The sequence below is a fragment of the Carcharodon carcharias genome, chromosome 8 (genome assembly GCF_017639515.1).
Source record: "Carcharodon carcharias isolate sCarCar2 chromosome 8, sCarCar2.pri, whole genome shotgun sequence".
NCBI lineage: Eukaryota > Metazoa > Chordata > Chondrichthyes > Lamniformes > Lamnidae > Carcharodon > Carcharodon carcharias.
The window spans coordinates 157,937,109-157,962,358 of NC_054474.1; the positions used below are offsets into that span (position 1 = coordinate 157,937,109).

Consider the following 25,250-nt stretch of genomic DNA (forward strand, 5'->3'; position numbering starts at 1 on the left):
CAACAATGGGCGGTGTGGGAAATGGAGAGGTCACTTAGGTGAAGTAGGAGATGGTTTTCTGAGGTTAGGTTCAAAGGAGTAATATGACCCCTATATTGTACAAGTGTTATAAACAGATGGCATGAAGACATAATTTTCATAGCAATGATAATCAATTGCTACAGGCAAAAATGAGACAATACACTAGTGTAATAGTCTGCTAGTATAGTGTAATATAAAGACAGTGGGCTAAACAGCAGGTCATGTGGATGTGAATTAAGAAGAGGCAGGTTGATGATTTAGCTGTTGATGTTTGGCTGTACATCGTTCATCGGAGCTCTGAACAGTTTACAGCCAGAACTTTGCATCGCCTTTTCTTTTTACAGGTAATGACAACCTGCTGTGCATTTCCAATATTTTCTGTTCTTTTTATCTCTGTTCTGTTTCAGTCTCCTCTTGACAGAGCCTCCGTCAATCCAGAGCACAGTTTCTATCGTGTCGGCCGTGGTTCAGTGTGTAGCACTCTTGCTTCTTGAGTCAAAAGGTTGAGAGTTCAACTTCTCTGGAGATTTCAGCACAAAATCTAGGCCGACACCCCAGTGTAGCACTGAAGGAGTGCGTGGCACTCTATTCAAAGAAGAGCAAGGAAGTTCTCCCCTGTCGTCCTGGCCAATATTTATCCCTCAACAATCATCACTGAAACAGATTATCTGGTCATTGTGCCATTGCCATTTTGGGAGCTTGCTGAGCACAAGTTGGCTACTGTGTTCCCTACATTATAACTGTGACTACACTTCAAACATATTTTATTGACTGTAAAATGCTTTGGGATGTGTTGAGGCAGTGAACAGAGCTACATAAGTGCAAGTCTTTCTTACTTTCCCTTTTCTTTTCCTCCATGGATATCAGCTAACTCATTTCAGTTTCATTGTTAAGTCTGGGACCTTTCTCATTGATGTGAATATCATCATCTGTGTGATAACCCATGTGCTTTGGGAAAAACATATATTTTATTTTTGTCTAATGTCCCTTTTAAGGCTAGGATGAACTGGGGAGTATTCCGAAAGAGGGTTAATTGGTTTTGTGATTATGATGCCATTAGGTTTCATGAAATGCCCACGTGACCTGAGATTGTAATGGGGGTGAAAAGCTAAGAAGTAAAAGGTAAATAGAAAGCCAACAGCAGTGGGGTTGGCTTTCAGCCAGTGTTTTCCGTTTGGCAATTCAAAACACACTGAGAATTTGTGTAAAGAAGAAACAAGCAAAATTCTCTCTGTATGTAACAGTTTTCTGTTTGGCAGTCTTCAAACAGACCCTGGTGTTGAAGCAGGGTCTCAAGAATAGAGCAAAGACTTTATTACTGTGTGTGTTATAGTGTTGGAAAGAGCAGAGCTGAAGACAGGAAGGGCAAGCGATTGTGGATTAGACAAGACCCATTGCTGCTGTTTCAGTGTTTCCAGAGCCCACCAGACTGTTTACGAACATACGATTAAGAAGAATAGGCCATATGGCCCCTCCAGCCTGCTCTGCCATTCAATAAGATCATGGCTGATTTTATTGTAGCCTCAGCACCACTTTCCTGCCTACCCCCAATACCTTTTGACTCCCTTGTTAGTAAAGAATCCATCTTTGCCAAAAAGTTTTCAGTGATCCTGCTTCTACCATTGTCTGGGGAAGAGAGTGCTAACTTATGTCTGTCAGAGAGAAAATTTGTCCTCATCGCTGTCTTAAATGGGAGAGCCCTAATTTTTAATCTGTATCCCCTAGTTCTATTCTCTCCCACAGGGAAAAGAAACGTCCTCTCAGCATCCACTCTGTTAAGTCCCCTCAGGATCTTATTTGTCTCAATAACGTCACCTCTCATTCTTCTAAACTCCAATGGATACAGGCCAAACCTGTCCAACCTTTCCTCAAAAGATAACCCCTCATCCCAGCAATTAGTGGAGTGAAACTTCTCTGAACTGCTTCTAATGCAACTTTGTCCTTTCTTAAATAAGGGGACTAAAACTGTACACTGTAGCCTGGATGTGTTCTCACCAATACAACTGTAGCAAACAACTCTTACTTTTATATTCCACTCCCCTTGCAATTAACGCAAACACTCCATTTGCTTTCCTAATCACTTGCTGTACCTGCATACTAATTTTTTGTGATTCATGTACAAAGACACCAGATCCCTCTGTGCTGCAGAGATCTGCATTCTCTCTCCATTTAAATAATATGCTATATTTCTATTCTTCCTGCCGAAGTGGCAAAGTTCACATTTTTCAACATTATACTCCATCTGCCAAATTTTTGCCCACTCACTTAACCTGTCTATTTCCATTTGCAGACTCATCGTGTCCTCTTCACAACTTACTTTCCTACCTATTTTTGTGTCATCAGCAAATTTAGCAACCTTACATTCAGTCCCTTCATCCAGGTGTTATGGTCCCAGCTGATGTTACTACTGGACCAGCCTGATCCCAGGGTGGAACCTGGCTTGATAGGTCCTAACTTTTATTTGTCATTTAGATATGTGGAGAGTGGCTACTGAACTTTTAACAGAAGAATAAAACATTTATTAAACAAGAAAAGATCAACTATGTTACAATTCTCCTTCACCCACAACTATACCTTTACAGATAAATACAGACTTGTAAGGATAACACAAGTCACAAAATCTATCTTATACTCTTGTGTTCACAGTAAGTATATAGTCCATGTAAACTAATAGGTGACCTGTGGTTAGATATACCACACTCTGAAATAGAGTGACAGATGCCACCCCAAACAGAAGCTATGGATTGCTCTTCAAATCCCCCCAGCTTGTTACATCGTAAGCCAGCCAGTCTCACTGAGCTCGATTTTTCACACTGGGGTTTCCAATTTCCACTCTAGAAGAACTCACTCTGGAATCTTCTCCCAAACTGACGCTTTCTCTCAGACGCCTTCCATAAAGGTCCACCTCCAGGGATTCAAACTCTCCTTTCCGTGTTCCTCTTCCCCGGGTCTACACATGCATTCAAGCTTTCTTCCATGCACTCTCTCACACTGACTCAGCTGTGTCAACAGAACACCACTGCTTCACACGCCCATGGTAAAGAGTTACAGACCTTCAGTTGTCTCTTTGGATCTTCTGACTTCTCACAAGCCATTTTTGCTTTAAATTTGCTTCCTGCAAGTTTTCTTCTCTTTAAGCTTGAAGTTTGGTGCCTTCCTCTCTGCTCCTTACAGTCACTTCCACAGAACAAAGTTGTTACTTTGAAGGTGTTCTTGGGACCCGTTCTTTCTGTCTCACTCCTTGGCCTTGGGACCTTTCGGTTCTTTTGGGCAATCTACTTTCTCTGCAGTTCCCTCTCCCGGTATCAAGTCTCTCTGGAATCCTGGCTTCAACTTCAGTTTGGGACTTGCCTCTGTCTGTCCCTCTGCTGAAATGTCTCTCTGGCAGCTGCTTCCAACTGAACTCGAACTGCTTTTGGTTTTAGTTTTTTGCAGTGTGTGCGTGTGTATGTGTGGCCAGCCTCTCTGGACCCTGGGTGGGTGAGGCCTCCCTCTGTAGATCCCGGTTGCTAGGCAACGGTACAGTTTTTTTCAACTCGTTTGTTTTAATTTCTCTTCAAGAGTCACTAAAATGTCATTAGAATGCAGACACCTTTTAAAGTGAAACTAAAATTCAACTTCTCCTTTTCATAACAGACAAATACAGAAATACAAATCAAACTTAAACATTAAAAGTATTCCTTAATCTTAACACACCCAAATACACATATACCTTACTTAAACTATCTCGGTTTCCTAACATAAGTCATTGATATACTCTGTAAATAGTTGAGGCCCCAGCACTGATCCCTGTGGCACTCTGCTCGTTACATCTCGTCAACCCAAAAATGACCCATTTATGCCTACTCTCTGTTTCCTGTTATCTAACCAATCCTCTATCCATGCCAAAATGCTACCCCCTACACAATGAGCTCTTATTTGTATGGTAACCTTTGATGCGCCACCTTGTCAAATGCCCTCTGGAAATCCAAGGACACCACACCTACAGGTTCCCTTTTCCTCACAGTGCTTGTTACTTCCTCAAATAACTCTAATAAATTAGATAAACATGATTTCCTTTCACAAAATCATGTTGATTCTGCCTGATTGCATTAAGATTTTCCAAGTGCCTCACTATAACCTCCTTGATAATAGATTCTAGCATTTTCCCTATGACAGATGTTAAGCTAACTGTCCTGTAGTTTTCTGATTTCTGGCTCCCTCCTTTCTTCAATGGAGGGGTTACATTTGCTGTTCTACAATCTGTTGGGACCTTTCCAGAATTTAAGGAATTTTGGAAAATCAAAACCATTGGATCTACAGTCTCAGCAGCCACTTCCTTTAAGACCCTAGGATGAAGTCCATCAGGACCTGGAGACTTGTCAGCCTTTAGTTCTAATGCCTTCCTCAGCACCCTTTCCCTGGTGATTGTAATTGTTTTAAGTTCCTTCCTCCCTTTCACCTCCTGATTCACAATTATTGTTTGTAGCTTCTACAGTGAACATAGACACAAAATATCGGTTCCATTCATCTGCTGTTTCCTTATTTTCCATTATTAATTCCCCAGATTCTCTCCTTAGAGGACCAATGCTCACTTTAGTTGCTATTTTCCTTTTTAAATACCGGTAGAAACTCTTGCTTTTACTCTTACTCTTTAAAGAGATTGGAGAAGGGAGTCTCTGGGTATTCTGTGCCATCAGGACTGTCATGAGCCGAGTGAAAGAAGCTTTGTAGGTATCCGCTTTGTCAGTGGTAACCATGTCCAGAAACTTCAGATAGAATATAGCTACTTGTGAATGCGATTCAAGGGCCGAAATGATTGATTAGGGAGAGAGAGATCCTGCATAGTGGAGGCCGAGTTGGAAAGCCTGTGAGATTGCATTTGGTCTCACATTTGTATGGAAAGTAGTGTGAGTGCTTGTGACTATGTGAGGCGTTTCCTGGTTGCATCGACTATTTAAAGTGAAATTTGTGTTTTTATTTAAATATCCTTTACCTGTTAATTAATGTTTGAATATATTGATTTTGGTTGGTTTGTTACAGTAAAAGTTTTTTAAAAGTGAAATTTTGTCCATTGGTTTTCTTTCCATAGTGGGGATTCCTTTCTTTTAAAAGTATCAGTCTCTATGGGAATCATCACAATCTTACCTTGAACAATCAGTGAATACTGTTTGCGCACTTCTCCCTCAGAATTCCTTGCCAAGCAGGTGTAATTCCCAGCATGGAAAAGCTGTAACTGGATGGTCTGCAGTCTACTACCACTGGGTAGGATGTGCCAATCCCGGCTGTTGCTGCTCTCTGTTAAAACAGTTTCATTATGATTTACACCTCTGCAAAATAAAGGAGATTTATAGCTATACAGCAATATCAACAGGAATTATTTTAAAAGTCTCTTATTCAAATGCAGCCCAGAAGGAGACCATTTGGCCCATCATATTAGTGCTGGCTCTCTCATTGAACCACCGATTAGTCCCACTCCTCTGCTCTTTACCATTGCCCTGCAAATGTTTTCTTGTTAAGTAGAGATCTGATTCCCTTTTGATGTTTACTACTGAATCAACCATTTTAAACTTGTTGTAAAAAAAAAAATGCACTCTCTGCTCTGTATTGGGTCCCTGAACCTCAAATGTGTGTCTCTGTCAAATAGCAATCAATATTATCAGAATTTGGTGATATATATAAAAATATTGTTGTGTGGGCCAGACCCAAATTAATGGAAAATTTTAGAAATGACTAACAGGTGATCATAGCAAATTTCAAAGGCATCTTTAATCAATTGTTGTTCCTCACTCTGGACCTTTACTGAACAGGAAGGCTACTTCACCCATTAAAATTAATCCACTCAAAAAGATTGCACTTTCAAAGAGAATTGGATAAGCACCAAAAGAGAAAGAATTTGCAGGGCTACAGGACAATGGCAGGGGAGTGGGAGCTGTTCTTCCATTCGGCCAAATGACCTCCTTCTGTGCGATAACCATTCTATGATCCTGATGTCTTCCCTGCTGCATAATCAGATTATTGTTTTAAATGATTCAGTCGTTTTCACCTCCGTCACCTGTCTGGAATCCATTCCATATTTTGATCATTCATCAAGCCAAAATAAAAAGTTCCAGATAACAGCTTGAAGTTTGTCTTTTTCCCGTTTCCCACCTCTCCCTCCTTGCCCTAACTCGGAGTTTAGTCTAAAGCAATGTTCCAAATTTGCCACTTTGACACGTGCTCTCCAGCTTATCTTTACCCAATCCTCCTTAAGGTTGGTGTACAAATGCATAGGGGCTTACTGCCCTCGCTCAATGTGCAAATGTGGGTTGTGAATGAATATCAATTAGTGGGAGCACAAAAGGCAAAACATACGGCAGATGCTGAAAATATAAGCAGAAAACACTGGAAATACTCAGGCAGGTCAGGCAGCTGCAGAACAGAGTTAATATTTTAGGTTCATGACCTTCAATCAGAAGTGAAACTTTCTGGACAGCTGATACGTAATAGTTTTGCTGTTGCCATTTACACCTCCTCTAGACCCATCTTTTGCTTCTTGTCCCATTACCACTCTCTTTTGCCTTGTACCATCATTTGTCATTTAGATTGCTGCTGCCTTCAACCCTAACAAAGATCTTCCTTTTTGTTCTTTCCCTTTCCCACCTTTTCCTGCCTCTGTACTTGCTTAAAACCTGTGTGGTGGAAGCAAGAGATGATCACTGATTTCAAAAGGAAAATGTGTGGGCACTTGAGGGAAATAAACTTGCAGCATTACTGGGATAGAGCAGGGTGATAGGAATGACTGGATTGCTCTACAGCGAGCCAGCATGGACTCAATGGACCAAATAGTCTCCCTCTGCACCATAATGAATTTATGATTCTATGCCATTTCTTAAGTTTTTCCAATTATAATAAAGGGTCATCAGTTTGAAACGTTAACCCTTGTTTTTCATCCGGTAGATGCTGCCTGACCTGCTGAGTATTTCCAGCATTTTCTGTGCAAAATATAAACAGTGGCTAGCACGCCTTGGCACAGTCCAAGAATGTGGCCATGACTCTTTACTTAGGTTTCCCAAGAACAAGAAATCCTTGAGGCAGAGGGATAGTTAGCAACCCAGAAAAAGCTGAGACAAAAACCCAATGTATTATAATTCTATAGCAAAACTAGCAAATAGCGGATGAAGAAAAAGATGACCATTAAGCCTGGTCATTCTATAGTCCAGGCACAATCTACCAAGTCTATCTTTCACTCCTCTGCAGTTGTTCAATTACCAAGGGGAAAGTTTTATTAAAGTTTTCTGATCTGCAAGCTTTCATCTCCCTGATTCCATGACCCAGTGCATTAAATGTGACCCCCTCACTGCACCACCTCGCGTTAGCCGTGACTCGGTTGGTAGCACTCTCGCCTCTGGATCACAAGGCTCTGGGTTCAAACCCTGCTCCAGGGCTTGAGGACAGAAATCTACCCTGATGCTCTAGTGTAGTACTGAGGGTGTGCTGCACTGTTGGAGGTGCCGCCTCTAAGATGAGATGTTAAATCGAGGCCCCTTTTGCTTGCTTGGGTGAACGCAAAAAGATCCCATGGCGCTATTTGGAAGAGGAGTTGGGAAGTTATTCTCGGTGACCTGGCCAATACTTAATCCCTCAATCAACATCATAAAAACACTGTTTATCTGATCAATACCACATTAACATTGCCATTTCTGGGACAGTGTTGTGTGCAAATTGGCTGCCAAATTTCAACAGTTTGTTTGTTTTCTATACTTAGAAATCCTTCCAACCCTTTGGGGAAGGGTTGGAAGGATTAGTAGGCTGATTAATCAACCTGTTGAACCATGTCATGAAGACTCCTACCATGGCCAACAAGTCCTAGAGTGGGACTTGAAGCCAGAGCTTCTGGCTCCGAGGCAGGGGACTACCCAATAAACCATAAGGCCTGCATTACAACAGTGACTACACTTCAAGGCTAATTCGTTATCTGTAAAGTGCTGGTGGTTGTAAAAGGTGCTATATAAATGCAAGTCTTTCTTTTTCTTTACCTCTTGATTTATCCAACTACGGGCAGCACAAGAACCATCGCGTCATTGGATCATTGAACTGTACATCACAAAGGAAAGCCATTCAGCTTGTTATGCCTGTGCTGGCTCTTTGAAAGGGCAGTTGTGCTTAGTTTCACACCCCAGCTTTTTATCCAAAGTTCTGTAAATTCCCTTATCCTCATCTCCCTTTTAAAATTATTTATGGGATCAGCTTCCGCCACCTTTTCAATCGAATGTTCCACATAATGACAACTCTCAGTGAAAAAAAAGTGCCTCTTCCTCAGCTCTCTAGATCTTTTGCCAATGATTGTGAAATTCTGGCCTCTGGTTATTGGTGCATTTTCCAGAGGGAATGAGTTTTCTGTCTTTAATCTGTCAAAATATCTCATTATCTTGAAAACCTTTATGAGGTCACCTCGTGGCCTCTGTTCCAAGGAGAACAGTTCCAACTTTTTCAATCTGTCTTTATAAGCCTCTCATCCCCAGTGACATCCTGATAAACCTCCTCTAATCTGTTTCTAAGGCCTTTACATTGTTACTGAAGTGTGGTGCCCAGAATTGTCCACAATACTCCAACTGAGGCCTGAGCAGTGATCTAGAAAGTTCGAGCACAACCTCTTTGTTTTTATATTCTATTGTTCTATTTATAAACCCAGTAACCCATTTGCTTTTTTAACCACCTTATCAGCTTGCTCATTCACCAATAAGGATTTGTGTAGATGGACATCAAGGGCTTCCTACTCACCTATATTTTGCCACGAAAAACCTGGCCACCTTGCCTATATTTATTCAGTAACGTGCTCCCTGGCTCATTGACATTTCATATTTTAAAAAAAGCAAAAGTTTATTATTACATAGAATTTACAGCACAGGAGCAGACCATTCAACCCATCTGCTCAGTGCTGTGTTTATATTCCACACGAGTTTCCTCCCATTCCATCAACCCCATCTCAGCCTTTTATCATATCTTTCTATCCCCTTTTCTCTCATGCACTCATTGAGTTTCCTTTTGAAAGCATCCAAGCTATTATCCTCAAACACTTCCTGTGGTAGGGAGTCCCACGGTCTAGCCACTCCAATAACTATGCTGACCATGCTCAGTCCTACCTATCGGTTCGCCATCTTTGAGCCAAGTGATGGTGGGTGGTGGAACTCCCAACGCATGACACGACAGAACCAGGGTACTGCCAGCTGTCTGATTAATAACCTCCTGTAAGGGCTCTTCAAAAGTTGGTGGGGCTGAAAAAGAAGGGCAAAGAATCAATAACATAAAAATAAAGAACAATTGAACCTTTGCAAGTAAACGATTTGGTGCCTTTTCCAATTTTCACCATGAATTTCCCCCTCAACAGTCCGTTACACTGAAATTCTGTGGTCAGATTTCTACAAATTTAATTCAAATTCAATATTTTTTAAGTTAAATGATTTGCATTGAAGTTAAATGCAAAAAAAATAGTGAAAATGTTTGCTTTGAATAATGACCAATTGAAAAGCAATAATAATAATAATATAGATAAAAAACAAAAAACTGCGGATGCTGGAAATCCAAAACAAAAACAGAATTACCTGGAAAAACTCAGCAGTTCTGGCAGCGTCGGTGGAGAAGAAAAGAGTTGACGTTTCGAGTCCTCGTAACCCATCAGCAGAACTGATCTTTGTCTGTGACATCTTTTGATGATCTGCTCCTATCCTAACACCCCCCACCTTCCACTTCTCCTCGCCCCCTGCCCTCCCCTTTAAACCAGCTTATATTTCCCTCTCCTTGTAAAGAAAGATCAGTTCTGTTGAAGGGTCATGAGGACTCGAAACGTCAACTCTTTTCTTCTCCACCGATGCTGCCAGACCTGCTGAGTTTTTCCAGGTAATTCTGTTTTTGAATTGAAAAGCAAAGTTATAGCAGAGCACTGAGTGCATATGAAGTTATGGAGCTGAGTTTTCAAAGTGGAGCCATAAACCCAACACTCGGGTGAATTCCGGGTCCTGACCCTGAGCCCAAGCTACATCGCTCTTGCCACACAAGTGTTAAATTCAAATGGCCTAATTGGCCAGGAGGGGAGCCCACTGCCCAATTAGCTACTCGGAAGACCATGAAGGTGGAGAGTGACCATGGTAGAGAGAATTAGGAGCAGTGATCATACTGGTGCTAGTTGGCCCCACAGATTAATCGAAGAACAACTCCAAAGCAATCTGTTCGGGCCCCATGGCACACAGCAACAACCGTGCCCGAATGTGCACAAAACTGTTTGGGCATGCTGGAAAAACGTGAAAACTTCATTCCTAAATGGACAGGGCCATTGATAAAAACAAAAAAACTGCGGATGCTGGAAATCCAAAACAAAAACAGAATTACCTGGAAAAACTCAGCAGGTCTGGCAGCATCGGCGGAGAAGAAAAGAGTTGACGTTTCGAGTCCTCATGACCCTACGATCGAACTGGTGATAGACTGTCCACCAATATCCATTACAAACCTACCAACTCCCACAGCTACCTCGACTACAGCTCCTCACACCCCGCTTCCTGTAAGGACTCCATCCCATTCTCTCAGTTCCTTCGCCTCCATCACATCTGTTCCGATGATGCTACCTTCAAAAACAGTTCCTCTGACATGTCCTCCTTCTTCCTTAACTGAGGTTTTCCACCCACGGTCGTTGACAGGGCCCTCAACCGTGTCCGGTCCATCTCCCGCGCATCCGCCCTCACGCCTTCTCCTCCCTCCCAGAAACATGATAGGGTCCCCCTTGTCTTCACTTATCACCCCACCAGCCTCCGCGTTCAAAAGATCATCCTTCGCCATTTCCGCCAACTCCAGCATGATGCCACCACCAAACACATCTTCCCTTCACCCCCTCTATCGGCATTCCGTAGGGATCGTTCCCTCCAGGACACCCTGGTCCACTCCTCCATCACCCCCTACTCCTCAACCCCCTCCTATGGCACCACCCCATGCCCACGCAAAAGATGTAACACCTGCCCCTTCACTTCCTCTCTCCTCACCGTCCAAGGGCCCAAACACTGCTTTCAAGTGAAGCAGCATTTCACTTGCATTTCCCCCAACTTAGTCTACTGCATTCGTTGCTCCCAATGTGGTCTCCTCTACATTGGAGAGACCAAACGTAAACTGGGCGACCGCTTTGCAGAACACCTGCGGTCTGTCTGCAAGAATGACCCAAACCTCCCTGTCGCTTGCCAGTTTAACACTCCACCCTGCTCTCTTGCCCACATGTCTGTCCTTGGCTTGCTGCATTGTTCCAGTGAAGCCCAACGCAAACTGGAGGAACAACACCTCATCTTCCGACTAGGCACTTTACAGCCTCCCGGACTGAATATTGAATTCAATAACTTTAGGTCTTGAGCTCCCTCCTCCATCCCCACCCCCTTTCTGTTTCTTCCCCCATCTTTTGTTTTTTCGAATAAATTATATAGATTTTTCTTTTCCCACCTATTTCCATTATTTTTAAATATTTTTAAATCTTTTATGCTCTCCCCACCCCCACCAGAGCTATACCTTGTTTGCCCTACCATCTATTCTTAATTAGCACATTCGTTTAGATAATATCACCAACTTCGACACCTATGTGTTGTTTTGTTCTGTTGTCTGTGACATCTTTTAATGATCTGCTCCTATCACTGCTTATTTGTCCCTACAACCACACCACCCCCTCCACTTCTCTCCCCCCCACCCAAACCACTCCGCCCACACACCTTAAACCAGCTTATATTTCACCCCTTTCTTGGATTCACTCAGTTCTGTCGAAGGGTCATAAGGACTCGAAACGTCAACTCTTTTCTTCTCCGCCGATGCTGCCAGACCTGCTGAGTTTTTCCAGGGCAATTGATAAGCTCCTTAATGAGCTTAAGGGGCTGTTAATTGGCAGCAAGCGCGTTCCCCATTCCCTCCACCTCTGAAAATTCAAAACTGTCCTGGAAGCATCGGGATCACAAGATGACAGGATTTTCAAATCCTGCCCACACCGGGTCCCGGCTCCATGTCCTTTGAAAATCCAGCCCAATGTCTCTGTCACACAATTGGGACAAGCCGAGCCCATTGGAAGGGAAGCAGGAGAACTGGAAGTTGAGTCACCCGCGGCTGTTTTACTGCACCAACTGGAAGTGTCAGCAGTGGTTTGTGTGAGAGTGTCCAAACCACATTCCAAAAAGAAAGGTGCTCAACAGAAGATACTACATAGCACCGGGAAGAAGTCAATTTTAACCCAGGGTGGGTTTCAGGCAGGTAAAGGCAGGGCGATTGCTGCCATGTGTTACAGGCTCATGGCTTTTTAACTCCCAGGCCTCACTAATATCGCCGGTCCACCTCCCGTCTGGCATAGAAGAGAAGAGGGAACAGAGTGGTTGCAGGAAGGGGTCAATAGTCACCTGCTGCCTTCCAGACAAGTGGCAGTGGGATTTTTGGGAGAGTCTTACTGAAGGAAAGGGGGTAAGAGTCTGGGTCAGGGAAGCCTGTGGGAATGGGGAGAGTATTCTTCCTCCTAAAGAGCCCACAAAGGAAACCCTTTCACAAGCCTGGAGAGTTTCTTTGCTCTTTTCACCATCTGCTGACCTGCTTCAATCTCTAGCGAGAAGGTCATTGTGACTTTCCCCGCCTCAGGTCTCTGCTGAGATGCCAGTGACATCACAGGACACCTGAGTCTGGCTGGCACCCACGAGCTGGCAGCATTAAAATTAGCGCTGGGCAGGAAATCAGCAGGAAATGGAGCTGTTCCATTTTCATCGCTCGCCCGCTCCATTGCTGGCAAGGAGGGTGAGTTAATCCTCCACCCAAGAAGCTAAGAGTCTGGAAAACCCAATTCCAACATCCTAGTGCATCCATGGAACAACATATAAGTGCACCAATATCATAACATGAAGCAAGCACGGAACAAGAAAACACCACTCGGCCCATCAAACCTGATCCTTCCACTTGAACAATCCATTAATTCACGGGTTCAATCCCAGCCTTCAATTTGCTGAAGGCAAGTTCTGCATCAGAACCTTCCAGAAATGAAACCCCAAAAAATGCTTAAGTATAATATACTCAGAACAATTGTCCAAAGTCTAACGTGCTCCCCATGCTTACAGTGCACACTCAGCCTGAAGGTCCTTTTGGTGTGTCCAGCCAGGTTGGTAACTTTACACATATAGTGCCCAGAATCTGCAACCTAAAACAAGATGGAGCAAAGGTTAAGCCGTAAGCAGTAGGCCAACTGATAGGAAGCAGTGCTTAATTGGAGCTTTTGAAAATGAGAAGAAAATTCAATCGCAATAATATCAATAAATTTCCAAAACACAAGAGTGGGTGTTAGAGAAAGGGGGAGATGTTGGAGGTTAGAGGTAAGGGAAAGAATCACACATCAAATGGCAAGGTTTTTCTTATACCTTGTTCAGGAGGGACAAAAAGTGCTTGGTGTAAAAAGGAAACTGAGCTTCTAGGAGGCAGCAACGCTATACAGGAGATGTGGGAGGTCCATTGCAAATCAAAGATCTTCAAGACTATTGCCATGCACTGCAACCATTGTAGGGGGTGGGGGTAAATGGGTATGGGTGTAGCTACGTGTATGTTTTTTTTCCAGACCATTTACCTCTAGCCATGTAAAAAGAATGGTAACCAACAAATGTGAGATGAATTAGACCTCATCTGGAGCACTGCGTCCAGTTCTGGGCACCATACTTGAGGAAGGATGTGAAGGCATTGGAGAGAGTACAGAAGTGATTCAAAAGGATGATTCCAGGGATGAAGAACTGTAGCTATGAGGATAGATTGGAGAGGTTGGGACTGTGTTTTCCTTGTAAAAAAGAAGGCTGAGAGGAGACTTGATAGAGATATTCAAGATCCTGAGGGGTATGAATAGGGTGAATAGTGAGAAGCTGTTCCCACTCAAGACAGCGTCAAGAACTAGAAGGCACAGATTCAAAATAATTGGCAAAAGGAGTTAAAGTGATGTGAGGAAAGATTTTTACACCCAGAGGGTGGTTGAAGTCTGGAATGAACATCCTGAGGGGTGGTGAAGGCAGGTTCAATCGAGGTATTCAAAAGGGAATTAGATTGCTATCTTTAAAAAAATGTGCAAGGTTACAGGGATAAGGCAGGGGAATGGGACTAGGTAGAACGCTCTTTCAGAGAGCCAGTGCAGACTCGATGGGCCGAATGGCCTCCTTCTGCACTGTAAAGATTCTGTGATTCCGTGAACATAACTCATCCCCTACCAACCAAATGCTGTACAGCTTAACTGCTGTCAAGATTTGAAATATTGAATGCAGATATTACCTGAGCATCTTGGATTTGGAGTATTTGACCATTAGACAGAGTCCGGGCACCATTTACCAAGGCCAGTTGGTGATCATTCTTATACCACACAACAGTAGGAACTGGAACCGCTTCTGACTCACATCTGAGAGAGGCCATTTCTCCGACACGGATCGTGATGGCCTCAGAGTAACTGTCGCCATGGTGTTTAATAGTGGGTGGGGCTTTGGGGGCGAAAATTCAAAAGACATTGATTAAAATGTAGTGGAATGCTATCTGTCGCTGTAAATAGAGACCATGGGTAATAAACAAGCTATAACATTCTTAAGTGCTCATGGCACAAGAGTTACAAATATCTCTCTATCAGTTCATCATAAAGACTGCTCACAATGCTTCCCAATGAATCAACAGCACATTCATTGGTGATAAACTTGTACAATACAATCATTAATCTTCTGTCATCCATGAATAACATCTAAATACAAAGGTCAACTCAGTATCTCGGTACCATGATATCCAAGATGCTTCGTGTTGAGTTTATGCTGCATTTGACGTGGTCAACCACAACATCCTTGACCAATGCCCATTCTGCATTGTCCAGCTCAGTGAGGGTGTCCTGACTTGCTCCCAGTCTTACCTATTCTATCATGACCAAAGCATCTCGTTCTCACTTACCTTCCTACCCCTGCACCGTTATTGCCAGATTTCCCAAAGATCGAGCTTTGGCCCTCCCCTCTTCCTTATCTGCATCTGTAGGCCAGCTGCCACATGTATGTGGGTGACAACCAGTTTTGTCCCGCTACCACCTCGCCATCCCTTCCACCGCAGCGTTCTCAGATTATCTATCCAACATACACTCTTTGTTGAGCTCCCCCTCCAGCCTTACCTCCTCCACAGGCCAGGAGCCCTAGGGCCGGCCTGGGAATTGCAGCCAGGATGGTGGGGGAACCCTCTTGGGAGCCGTCCCCATTGCTGGGCCAGGCCAGAGCTTCAGCATCGGGCGGTGTGAACCTGCAGTGCGTGCGGATCTGCCATGTTTTCGGTGTTGTGAGACTGACGGGTGTCTGACGTTGTGGGGCTGCTGTACATTTGACAGTGTGGAGCTCATTAAAGCGTACAGAGCTCTTACAGGGTTCGGCAGGGTAGATGCAGGAAGGATGTTTCCCCTGAGTGGGTGTTTCTAGAACCAGGTGACATAGTCTCAGAATAAGGGGTTGGTCATTTAGGAGGAACTTCTCAGTCATTGAGTATGCTCAAGACAGAGGTCGACAGATTTCTAGATATTAAAGATGTCAAGGAATATGGGGATAGCCATGATCTAATTGAATGGGGGGGCTGGCTAGAGGGGCTGAATGGCCTACTCCTGCTCCTATTTCCAATGCTCCTATGACCCTGTTCTATGTTTAAAATGGGGATTTGCTGTACATTTAAAAGGTAGACCTGCTGTACGCCTAACACCATGCAATTAAGATGACACTGCATTCCGGCCACATGGGATTTTACATTGTTCATTGTTTCAGTTTATTTTCTTCGAGTTTATCTTCAGTTTTTGGGTGTTTCTTCTGTGAGATAGTGATAGTGACACATTCGTGAAGATGATCATGAAACTTGTGACTGATGTTTTTGGTTTGTCTGGTGATGATATAATTTTTTTTCCCTTTTATTATGTGTGATTTTGAGTGAACGAGCATAGTGAAGGAGCAATGTGCCCACAATGAATTCCCGAATGGGCAATACTTGAGTAATTCTGAAAAAAGAGACCTGGACAATAACACCTGAATTGAACTGAGATGAAATCTCCTCCAGCTACACACTGGGGAGACAGAAGCTATCATCTTTGACCCGGTTACAAGCCCAAACCCAAGTCCACATTGATTCCATCCCCCTCCATGGCCACTTTCTCAGGCTGAATCAAACGATTTGCATACTTGGCGATGTATTGAATCCCAAGCTGAACTTCCAACCCCATATTCCTTTCCATCACAAAGACTGCCTATTTCCACCTCCACAACATTGCCCTCCTCCACCCATCTTTTGGGGGAATCCCTCATCCATATGTTTTTCATCTACAGACTTGACTATCCTAATGCTCTCTTGACCAACCTATTCCGCACCCCCTCCCCCTCACCTGCCATAAACTTTACCTCAGACAAAACTCTGCTGCCAATTCCCTACTCCATCATCCCTACTGTCACTGGCTTACATTGGCTCCCAGCCAATCACCCAATGCCTTAAATTTAAAATGATTGCCCTTATGTTTTAAATCTCTTCATGGCCTTTCCCCTCCTATCTGGCTAACCTCCTCCAGCCTCAAAAACCCGCCAAACTCCCCATTCCTCCAAATCCTTATGCATCAAAACTCCACCTCCTTCTTTAAGACCCGACAACAAAACCAACCTCTCTGACCCAACATTTGCCAATTTCCTAAAACCTCCTTCTTTAGCTTGGCATCCAACTTTTTGATACACCTGTGGGAATCGTCTTGGGATATTCTTTAATGTTAATAGTATCATATGTGGTTGTTAACTGAATAAAGGTCATGTGATGGAACGATTTTGTCGGGGGTGGGGACTGAATGATACAGTTTGTTAGATACTGGATTTTCAAATCTGGTACTTGACTTCCAAAGAGCTCGGAATTATGGGTTGAACGTTTCCTCTATCTGTGACTATAAGGGTCCCATTTAAAATGGATTTGGTTAAGCTCAACTCACTCTCTAATGAACGTGGATTCCAAGCATAAACCTGTCCCAACTTTGGCACTAACTGCAAATCTCACTCAAGAGAGATCCATAGGATGTCTGGTGTGAGAAATGGAAAAGTGTCACTTCTTTGACGTTTAGGGGCTGCGGCAGATGTATTGGAGTTGGAAGTAGCTTTACATCGCAATTAACTGTGCTGTGGTAATCTTGGAGCTGAGCTCTAATCCATCATCAACACCTTCACTGAGCCCTTGTAATAAATATCCATTAGACAAAGGTCCTGTACCAACCTGCCCCCTCCACACTACACTGCCCCCGGTTATCAAAATCCACAACGAGGCCTTGGACAACGTGGACCACTTTCCATACCTTGGAAGCCTAGTGTCAACAAGGGCAGATTTTGACGATGAGGTTCAACACTGCCTTCAGTGTGCCAGTGTAGCCTTCAGCCGCCTGAGGAAGAGAGTGTTTGAAGACCAGGCCCTCAAACCCAGCACCAAGCTCATGGTCTACAGAGCAGTGGTGATACCCATCCTCCTTTTTGGCTCAGAGACGTGGACTATGTACAGCAGGCACCTCAAAACACTGGAGAAGTACCACCAGCGCTGCCTCCACAGGATCCTGCAAATCCACTGCAACACTAACGTCGGTGTTCTCGCTCAGGCCAACATCCCCAGCATCGAAGAATTGGCCACACTCGACCAGCCCTGCTGGGCGGGCCACATCATCCGTATGCTCGACATGAGACTCCCGAAACAAGCGCTCTACTTCGACATGGCAATCAAGCCCCAGGAGGGCAGAGGAAATGCTTCAAGGACACCCTCAAAGCCTCCTTGGTAAAGTGCAACATCCCCACCAACATCTGGGTATCCCTGGCCCAAGACCACTTGAAGTGTGGCAACCAGGGCACAACACCCACCCGTTCCCCCTACCACCGCCTGCCCCACCTGTGACAGAGACTGTAGTTGCGAATTGGACTCTCTAGTCACTTGAGAACTCATTTTTAGTGTGGAAGCAAGTCACCCTCGACCCTGAGGGACAGCCTGAGGAGGAGAAGAATCTGGGGAGTGTTTGATGGAGCAATGCAGTGGGAGCTTTTCTGTGGATCCAACTGTGCTGTGCCTAACCTGAAAATGTTGGTGCTGATTTCAGATGTTGCTTGTGTTGTTCTCATAGCACCAGATTTGCTAACGACTTGTCCTTTTACATATATCTTCCCAATCTTCCACACTAATGTGCAATGATATTGATACTCACTGTACACATGGAGGTAAATGTTCTTCTCATCTCTCCCTGCTACGTTGGTGGCAATACAAACATATTTGCCATTGTGTTCAGTCTTTGCTCTGGGAATGTGAAGGATATGACCCCCTGGAACAGGAATGGGAAGAGATCAGATCAGATCAGATATTATGCAACTATAATTCAAAGAAAATGTTCAAATGAAGATGTCTTAATTTGTTCTGCAAAGAAGTAGATATTGAGCTGTTCTCTTTGACTTAACCAAAAACTTCTTTTGATTGAGTTTAGCCTTCAGAATTTTCTCATGCGTATCCAACAATTCTTATACATTCTAGGTCTCCAGATCCCATGCCTTATTTGCTTTCAATAACAATGTTCAAATAAGTTTGGTATGTCTGTTGTTTTAAATATTTGGAGGGAACTTGCATCTTCCCCTTCACCTTCTTGAGGCACTGACCCATTGTAGGATATGGTTCCACGGGTACTGGCCAGTCTCTGGTGGTTCACTTAATTCTTTATATGTGAATCGGAACACATGACACCAACTATTATTAGGATTCAACCTTGTGAGCAATGTAACCGAAGCAATGCTGTCCTCACCCAGTGACCATGTGCGTGTCTTCCAGCGAGGGTTACCGAGTGCCAACTGGAAGCAGGAAGCTGGAAGAGCTTACCCTTCCTACTGATGCCCTGGCTGGAGTCTGGCTGAACTCCACTATCTCAGCACAAGCTGGGAATTGAATGAGGCACTTTGCTGATCTCTATGCTTCAGTTCACATTGGTCACTGTATTCAAGCACTGAACAATGGGGGAGTTCTTATTCTGAAGTTACTCCAGGCTTCAACCTCATCCAAGATTGAATGAGGAAAGAATATTTCCATTAAGATTTAAAACAACCTTAAATATAATGCCTCCAGGGCTTATACTCCTGGATTTGACCAATTTCCCAATAGATGTATTGTTCCTAAATTACATACTTATCATCCAAAATACATTTACTGAACCACAGGATCACCGAAAAATGCTCGGGGGATCACAAGGGGAACACATAAAATGTGTGTTCATAATAAATTGTTTGAATGGATGATGTCTTGTCTAATTGATGTGAAGAGAGATACCCAGACTGTCCCTCTCGTGTTTTCAGCATTCAATAGGAAGCTCTGTTGATTAAGGATGTCGTTAGTAAAGTCGTGATAGATAACCTTAGCTCGAAAGAGCAAGTTGTAGAATCAGCTTGGGTAGAGATAAGAAATAGTAAGGGTAAGAGATCACTCATGGGTGTAGTTTATACACCCGCTAACAGTAGTTATACTGTAGGACAGAGTATACAGGAAGAAATAAATGGGGCATGTAAGAAAGGTACTGCAATAATCATGGGTGACTTTAATCTACCTGTAGATTGAGCAAATCAGATTGGCAAAGGTAGCCTGCAAAATTAGTTCATAGAGTTCTACCCTAAGTCCAATATGCCTGCTAGGCACAAGTTGGGAACAACCATTTTGTCAAGAATTGCCTCCTCAGTGTCCTCATGAATGGGGGATGGAGGGCTATGGACAGCACTCTCAAATGATGCCATCACTGGAGAGGTCAAAGTTCGTGCTGCATTACTCACACCTGCCCCCACCTCACATTTTCCTCATCAAAGTCTCACCTGGAAGGATGTGGACGTTGGTGCTGGACTGCAACATCTGTCCATCTTTGTACCATGCAACATCTGCTGCAGGAACAGCTCGGGATTCACATGTTAACCAAATGGGGTTGTTCACCACAACACTAACGTTCTCTGGAGTGGGTCCAAGTACAATGGGAGGCACTATATAAAAACAAGCAGAACCAGATGTGAATTGATGTTGACTGATCTCTATTCAATCCCAGCACTAAAACCAAGCTATACATTTCAGATGTTTTATAACTTTAGAGTTTTCTTCCTCCACCTTTGGAATAGAATTTTTCATCAATGCACAATCAAAATTCAGTTTTTTTATTCTCCTTTTTTTTGATGTAGTTATTCTTCACAGGGGCAACAACAAGAGTAGGCGTAGAAGGAATTAGTTGGGGTAAGAGGCTGTGCAATCAATCTTGATTTCAGTGTAACGAAGATGCAGGAACAGGTCTCTGGAGCTCAGCGGGACAAGGAAGTAGAGCCTAGAGGAGGCATCACCAAGAGTTGTATTGAGAAAAAGAAAGAAGAAAGGACAGAGGGAGGGTTTGGAAACTAGAGATGAGTGTGGTTTAAGATAAAAAAGGTCATCCTTCAAATGAAAAGATTTTTGATGCATGATCCATTCTACTCCATGCACCTGGGGTCCACTATATAGCAGTGAGAAGCCCTAACTAATTCAGTCAAGGAACCTAATTAAGTATGAAGACATTAAATCAACACTTAAACTCTTCTACTTTGGATTTTTATCCAATGTGTTCCTTTTGCTTCTATGGAATGCTTTGGGACGTTTAGCACTACATTATTCAAAGTTTCAGTTGTCGCTGTTGCTTGCATGTCACCTCTAATGCTGCAATGGAGTGTAAGCTGCATACCATGTCCTTAAAATGGAGCAGACTGTTACCTTGAACATGAAGGCTGAACACTTTCTCTGTGGTTCCCGCTGGGTTTTCTGCTAAACAGATGTAGCCAGCTGTGTCAGATACCTGCACTGCATGAATCTACAGAGAAAGTACAACAAGCAGAGTATGATTCAGTTTCAACCAGTAGCCAGACTCCACACTAGGTTTTCTCCACAACTGTACAGTCTATGGATTTGATTCCAACAGAGATAATTCAATACGTTATTTGTACGATTTCCAATGAGCTCTCACCTGTAGAATGCTGCCATTATCCAGAAGCTGGTGTCTGTAGTCTGTCACAATGGGCAGGCCGTCTCTGAGCCAAGAGATGGAAGGTGGTGGCTTCCCATCTGCCTCACAACGCAGTTGAACTGTTTTGTTAACAATCGACACTAGCTCCTCTCCAAACTCCCCACTTTCTGTATGAATAACAGGGGGAACTAGAAATGATAAATAAGAATGAACTTGTGTGAGGGGTTGGATACTGTTCAAGAAAGCAGACAACTGAACCAAACAAAAACAATAAGGAATTAGCAATGAATTACTGCTGGCTATGAGTGGGGATCGTTACCTGAATGTTATGAATTGATCTAACATACTGAAGCATGTATCCAATTTGATTCACTTTGGCGGTTTTTCAGAAAGTGGACAACAATCGATCAGAAGCAAAGCACAATTCCTCTTCAGCTACATGCCATTGTTAAATAGCGTCCACTGATGAAGCAACTTTTTACCTCAAAGAATCCCAACCGCACTTCACAGAATAAATGCATGAGGTAAAGGGGTGCCAAGTCAGAAAGACAGTGATTGAGGTGTGATCAATATCTGGGCTTTGTAGGAGGGTTTTTAAAGTAGTGGGAGAAATGGAGAGAAATTGCAAGTAGCTAAAAGCCTACTATTGGAAGTAAGACAAAGGGAGTGGGAGTTGCCCAGGATGTTTGGAGAAATGCCTGTTGTGTACTGTGGCTTGCCATAGTCATGTGACTTCTGATGTCATTCCTTTGTAAGTAAAGGATTGAGGCAGAAGCCATTTTACCCGCTACATGGAACGTGGTGTCAGGAGTGTGCAGCTGAAATTGAATGGATTCTGAGAGCTGGAAGAGAGCCAGTCACTGTAAGAAACAGCAGAGAATAATTAAAACTTCAGTCTGCAAATTTGTACAGGACATTGACAAGTGAGTCAATATGGCTTAGGATACTCCACTTAACTCCTATGGAGATAAAAGCAGATTTGAGAATGAATTAGAAATTCTTTCAGTCTCAATGGCAGAACATTGAAATTGTCACTGATTTAAACAAGAAACCTGAACAAGTAAGAGTAGCAACTCTGATATCAGTGCTGGGGAAAGGGTGCTACAAGCTGTTTTGCATCCCAGACCTAACTGAGGAGCTGAAAAGCCCAAACGCCTGTCTAGTAAAATTTTGGAGGCCTTGAAGATCAACTTTGAACCCTCTACTAATGTTATTTATGAACGCGACATGTTTAACACCAGAGCTCAGGAAGAGGGGCAGAATATTGATCAGTATGTGACTGCACTGAGATACCAAGCTGAATCTTGTGAGTTTGAGCGACTGAAGGAGGATCTGATCAGAGAAATGATTGTCTTAGGAACAAGAGAACCTGCAACGAGAGCACATTTGCTGAGGGAAGAGAAACTTACTCTCAAGAAAGCTATTGACATGCTCAGAAGCTCTGATGTGGTTAATCATCAGCTAAAGAGTATTGATGGGAGAACAGGTGAGGCTTTGCATTATGCTGAGGCAATTCAGGTCTTCCAAGCACAAGACAATGGAGAAAAGGAAGAACTATTTACAGATGAGCCAGCAGAAAGATCAAGGCGAGATATTGCAGAGGATACCACACTAAATAAAAGTAAATATTACAGCATGGGGAAAGCAGTGCTCTACCTGCAAGGAGCTAAACCACTTGTATACAAGTGCTTTGCTGGAAAGAGGAAAAACAAGCCTATAAATATGGCTGCGGGAGAGATGTCGGATGATGATTCTGAAGAACCACCCTACACCCTGGAACAGATTGGCACCGTCAAGTCTCAAAGTGAAAGGTGGTTTGTGACTGCTGGAACGATGACTGCAGAAGGACCGTATCATGTTTATGTGAAATGTCAGGTAGACAACAGTGCAACGTGCAACTTCATGAGCTTCACAGAGCTGCGTGAAGTTGCTTAAGATGGTGACCCAAAATGAAGCTGTCTAAGGTAAAGTTGAGGCTATATGATGGAACAATGCTCATCCCAAGAGGGCAACCTAAGCTGAGAGCCCAATGCAATAGGAAGAAAGAAGATCTGCAGTTCCAGATATTAGACATTTAAGCAAAATCCCCTCAGCCTATCTGCCTGGCAGCAGCACCATGCATGACATTAACTGAGATCTATACATCACAGAATCACAGAATTGTTACAGCTCAGAAGGAGGCCATTCAGCCCATCGTGTCTGCACCGGCTCTTTAAATGAACAGTTAGTGCCATTGTCCTGCTTTATCCCTGTACCCTTGCACATTGTTTTTATTCAAATAATCATCTATTGCCCTCTTGAATGCCTCAATTGAACTTGTCTCCACCACACTTCCAAGTAGTGCATTCCAGACTTGAACCACCTTTATGTGCGAAAAAGTTTCTCTCACATCACATTTGCTTCTTTTGCAAATCACTTTAAACCATTTCCCCCTCGTTCTCGATCCCTTGACCAGTGGGAACAGTTTATCCCTATCTACTCTATCCACCCGCCTCATGATTTTGAACACCTCTATTAAATCTCCTCTTAGCCTTTTCCTCTCCAAGAAGAACAGTCCCAACCTCTCCAATCTATCTTCATAACTCAAGTTTCTCATCCCTAGTTAAAGATCAAAAATAATTGGTTCATTTTTAAACAAAGGAGGCTCCAGATCTCATCACTGAGACATCAAATGAACTCATAACACAACATAATCAGCAGTGGTACACAACATGGTGATTAGCGGTGATAATGAAAGGTGGTACTTTAAACGATGAAGCCAGAACAGAATCCCAAAATATGAAAAACTAAAAGCAGCTGAAGCCAGACCAGAGAAACGTGTGCCTAAGAAGATTGTGAAACAAGTGGAAATGAAGGTTCCATTTGCAAAATGTATATGTCCAGCAAAAACATGGCGGACACTACAGGGAAAGAAAATTCGACTCCACTCTAGGAATGAACGGAGTGCACATTCCCTGCGGAAGGAACAGGACAAATCCACATTGTCTGAGAGAAGCAGACGGATTGTTAATGAAGAGAAATGCAACTCAAAGGGAGTGCAAAAAGCAAATTAAATGGAGATAGTCAAATACCAAAAACACAGAGTAGGACTACCAATCCTGCAAACGTGACAGACCAAGATATGGAAGAACTGTCAAGCCTCAGGACCATCTGAATTTATAAAATCAGACAACTGAGGTGGGGGGAGAAGGGTTAACAAATAAAGATCTTATATTCAGTTGGAAGGGAAGCAAATTTTCTTTTCAGAAGGGGGATGTTGGTCTGATATTGTGTGTGCCTGAATGCTATTGTAATGTAAAGGTGCTTGGCAGAGCTAGGACTGGAGAATAGCATTGCCCATGATATGATGTATAGAGTCACATGGTAACAGTTTAGAGAGAACACTCTAGAAGCAGCCGACCTGTATGGCAGTAGCACCATGCATGACATTCACTGGGATCTGTACATAATAAAAAATTAATAATAAATGGTTCATGTTTAAACATTCAAGTCTCAAGACCTCATCACTGAGACATTAAATGAACCCCTAAGATAACAGGAACCACTAGTCTGGATTATGTGATCAAGTCATTGGAGTGTCACTTGAATAGACAACCTTCTGACCAAGAGATGAGATTACTATCAGAGCCAAGGCTGACATTTCAGACTGGGATTGTCCTATGTGTTCAGGAATCAATTGCAATTGCTGTTTGATTCAGGACTGGACCAATTGCTGTGGTTTCCAGCTTTACATGTACCCTGGATGTTCTGGGACTTTGTTATCAGTACTATTTCCAACGCAGTGCATTATTGCACAAAAAAAAAGTCAAAAGTTAAGTTGAGAAAACAAGGAGGCACGTGAAAATGTGTTAGAAGCACTCTGGGCAATAATTCAGGAAACACAGACGCCTTCCTGTGCATGTTCCCGGCTGGTCCTGACATACCTAATGCTATAATTATCCTATTTAGTGATGACTAAGTGGTATTTTTCCACCTATTTAGGTTTATGGATTGTGGTTTCCTGCCAATGTGATTTTACAGATGTGTCTTCAATTTCTTGGGGTCAGCAGGCGTGCTCTCTGTGGTTGTTCTTACTGGTAGTTGGAGCTTGTACAAAATGGCTTCCTTCCAAACTCCGACACTGTTCAAAAAGGAAAACCATCCAACTTCTTAAAGGGGAGCCACAACGCTGTGCAGCAAAAACCCCAATGGAGATGCGACTAACCTACAAATATGCAGACCAGGTAAACAAGAA

The 25,250-nt window shown here is 43.3% G+C and overlaps 1 protein-coding gene across 1 annotated transcript in view; it reads right to left on the reverse strand.

The window, feature by feature from the left end:
- The window catches only part of LOC121281526 (hemicentin-1-like), a 566,775-nt gene that overhangs the window by 118,852 nt on the left and 422,673 nt on the right, over positions 1-25,250 (reverse strand). The window contains exons 57-68 of the mRNA XM_041194473.1: positions 21,017-21,204; positions 20,767-20,863; positions 19,854-20,015; positions 18,088-18,331; positions 17,558-17,768; positions 17,251-17,338; positions 15,146-15,340; positions 14,281-14,483; positions 13,093-13,174; positions 9,126-9,257; positions 5,149-5,298; positions 102-158 (exon numbers count right to left, since the gene is read on the reverse strand). Of these exons, the coding sequence (XP_041050407.1) occupies positions 102-158; positions 5,149-5,298; positions 9,126-9,257; positions 13,093-13,174; positions 14,281-14,483; positions 15,146-15,340; positions 17,251-17,338; positions 17,558-17,768; positions 18,088-18,331; positions 19,854-20,015; positions 20,767-20,863; positions 21,017-21,204 (1,809 nt within the window). The remainder of the gene's footprint in view (positions 1-101; positions 159-5,148; positions 5,299-9,125; positions 9,258-13,092; positions 13,175-14,280; positions 14,484-15,145; positions 15,341-17,250; positions 17,339-17,557; positions 17,769-18,087; positions 18,332-19,853; positions 20,016-20,766; positions 20,864-21,016; positions 21,205-25,250) is intronic.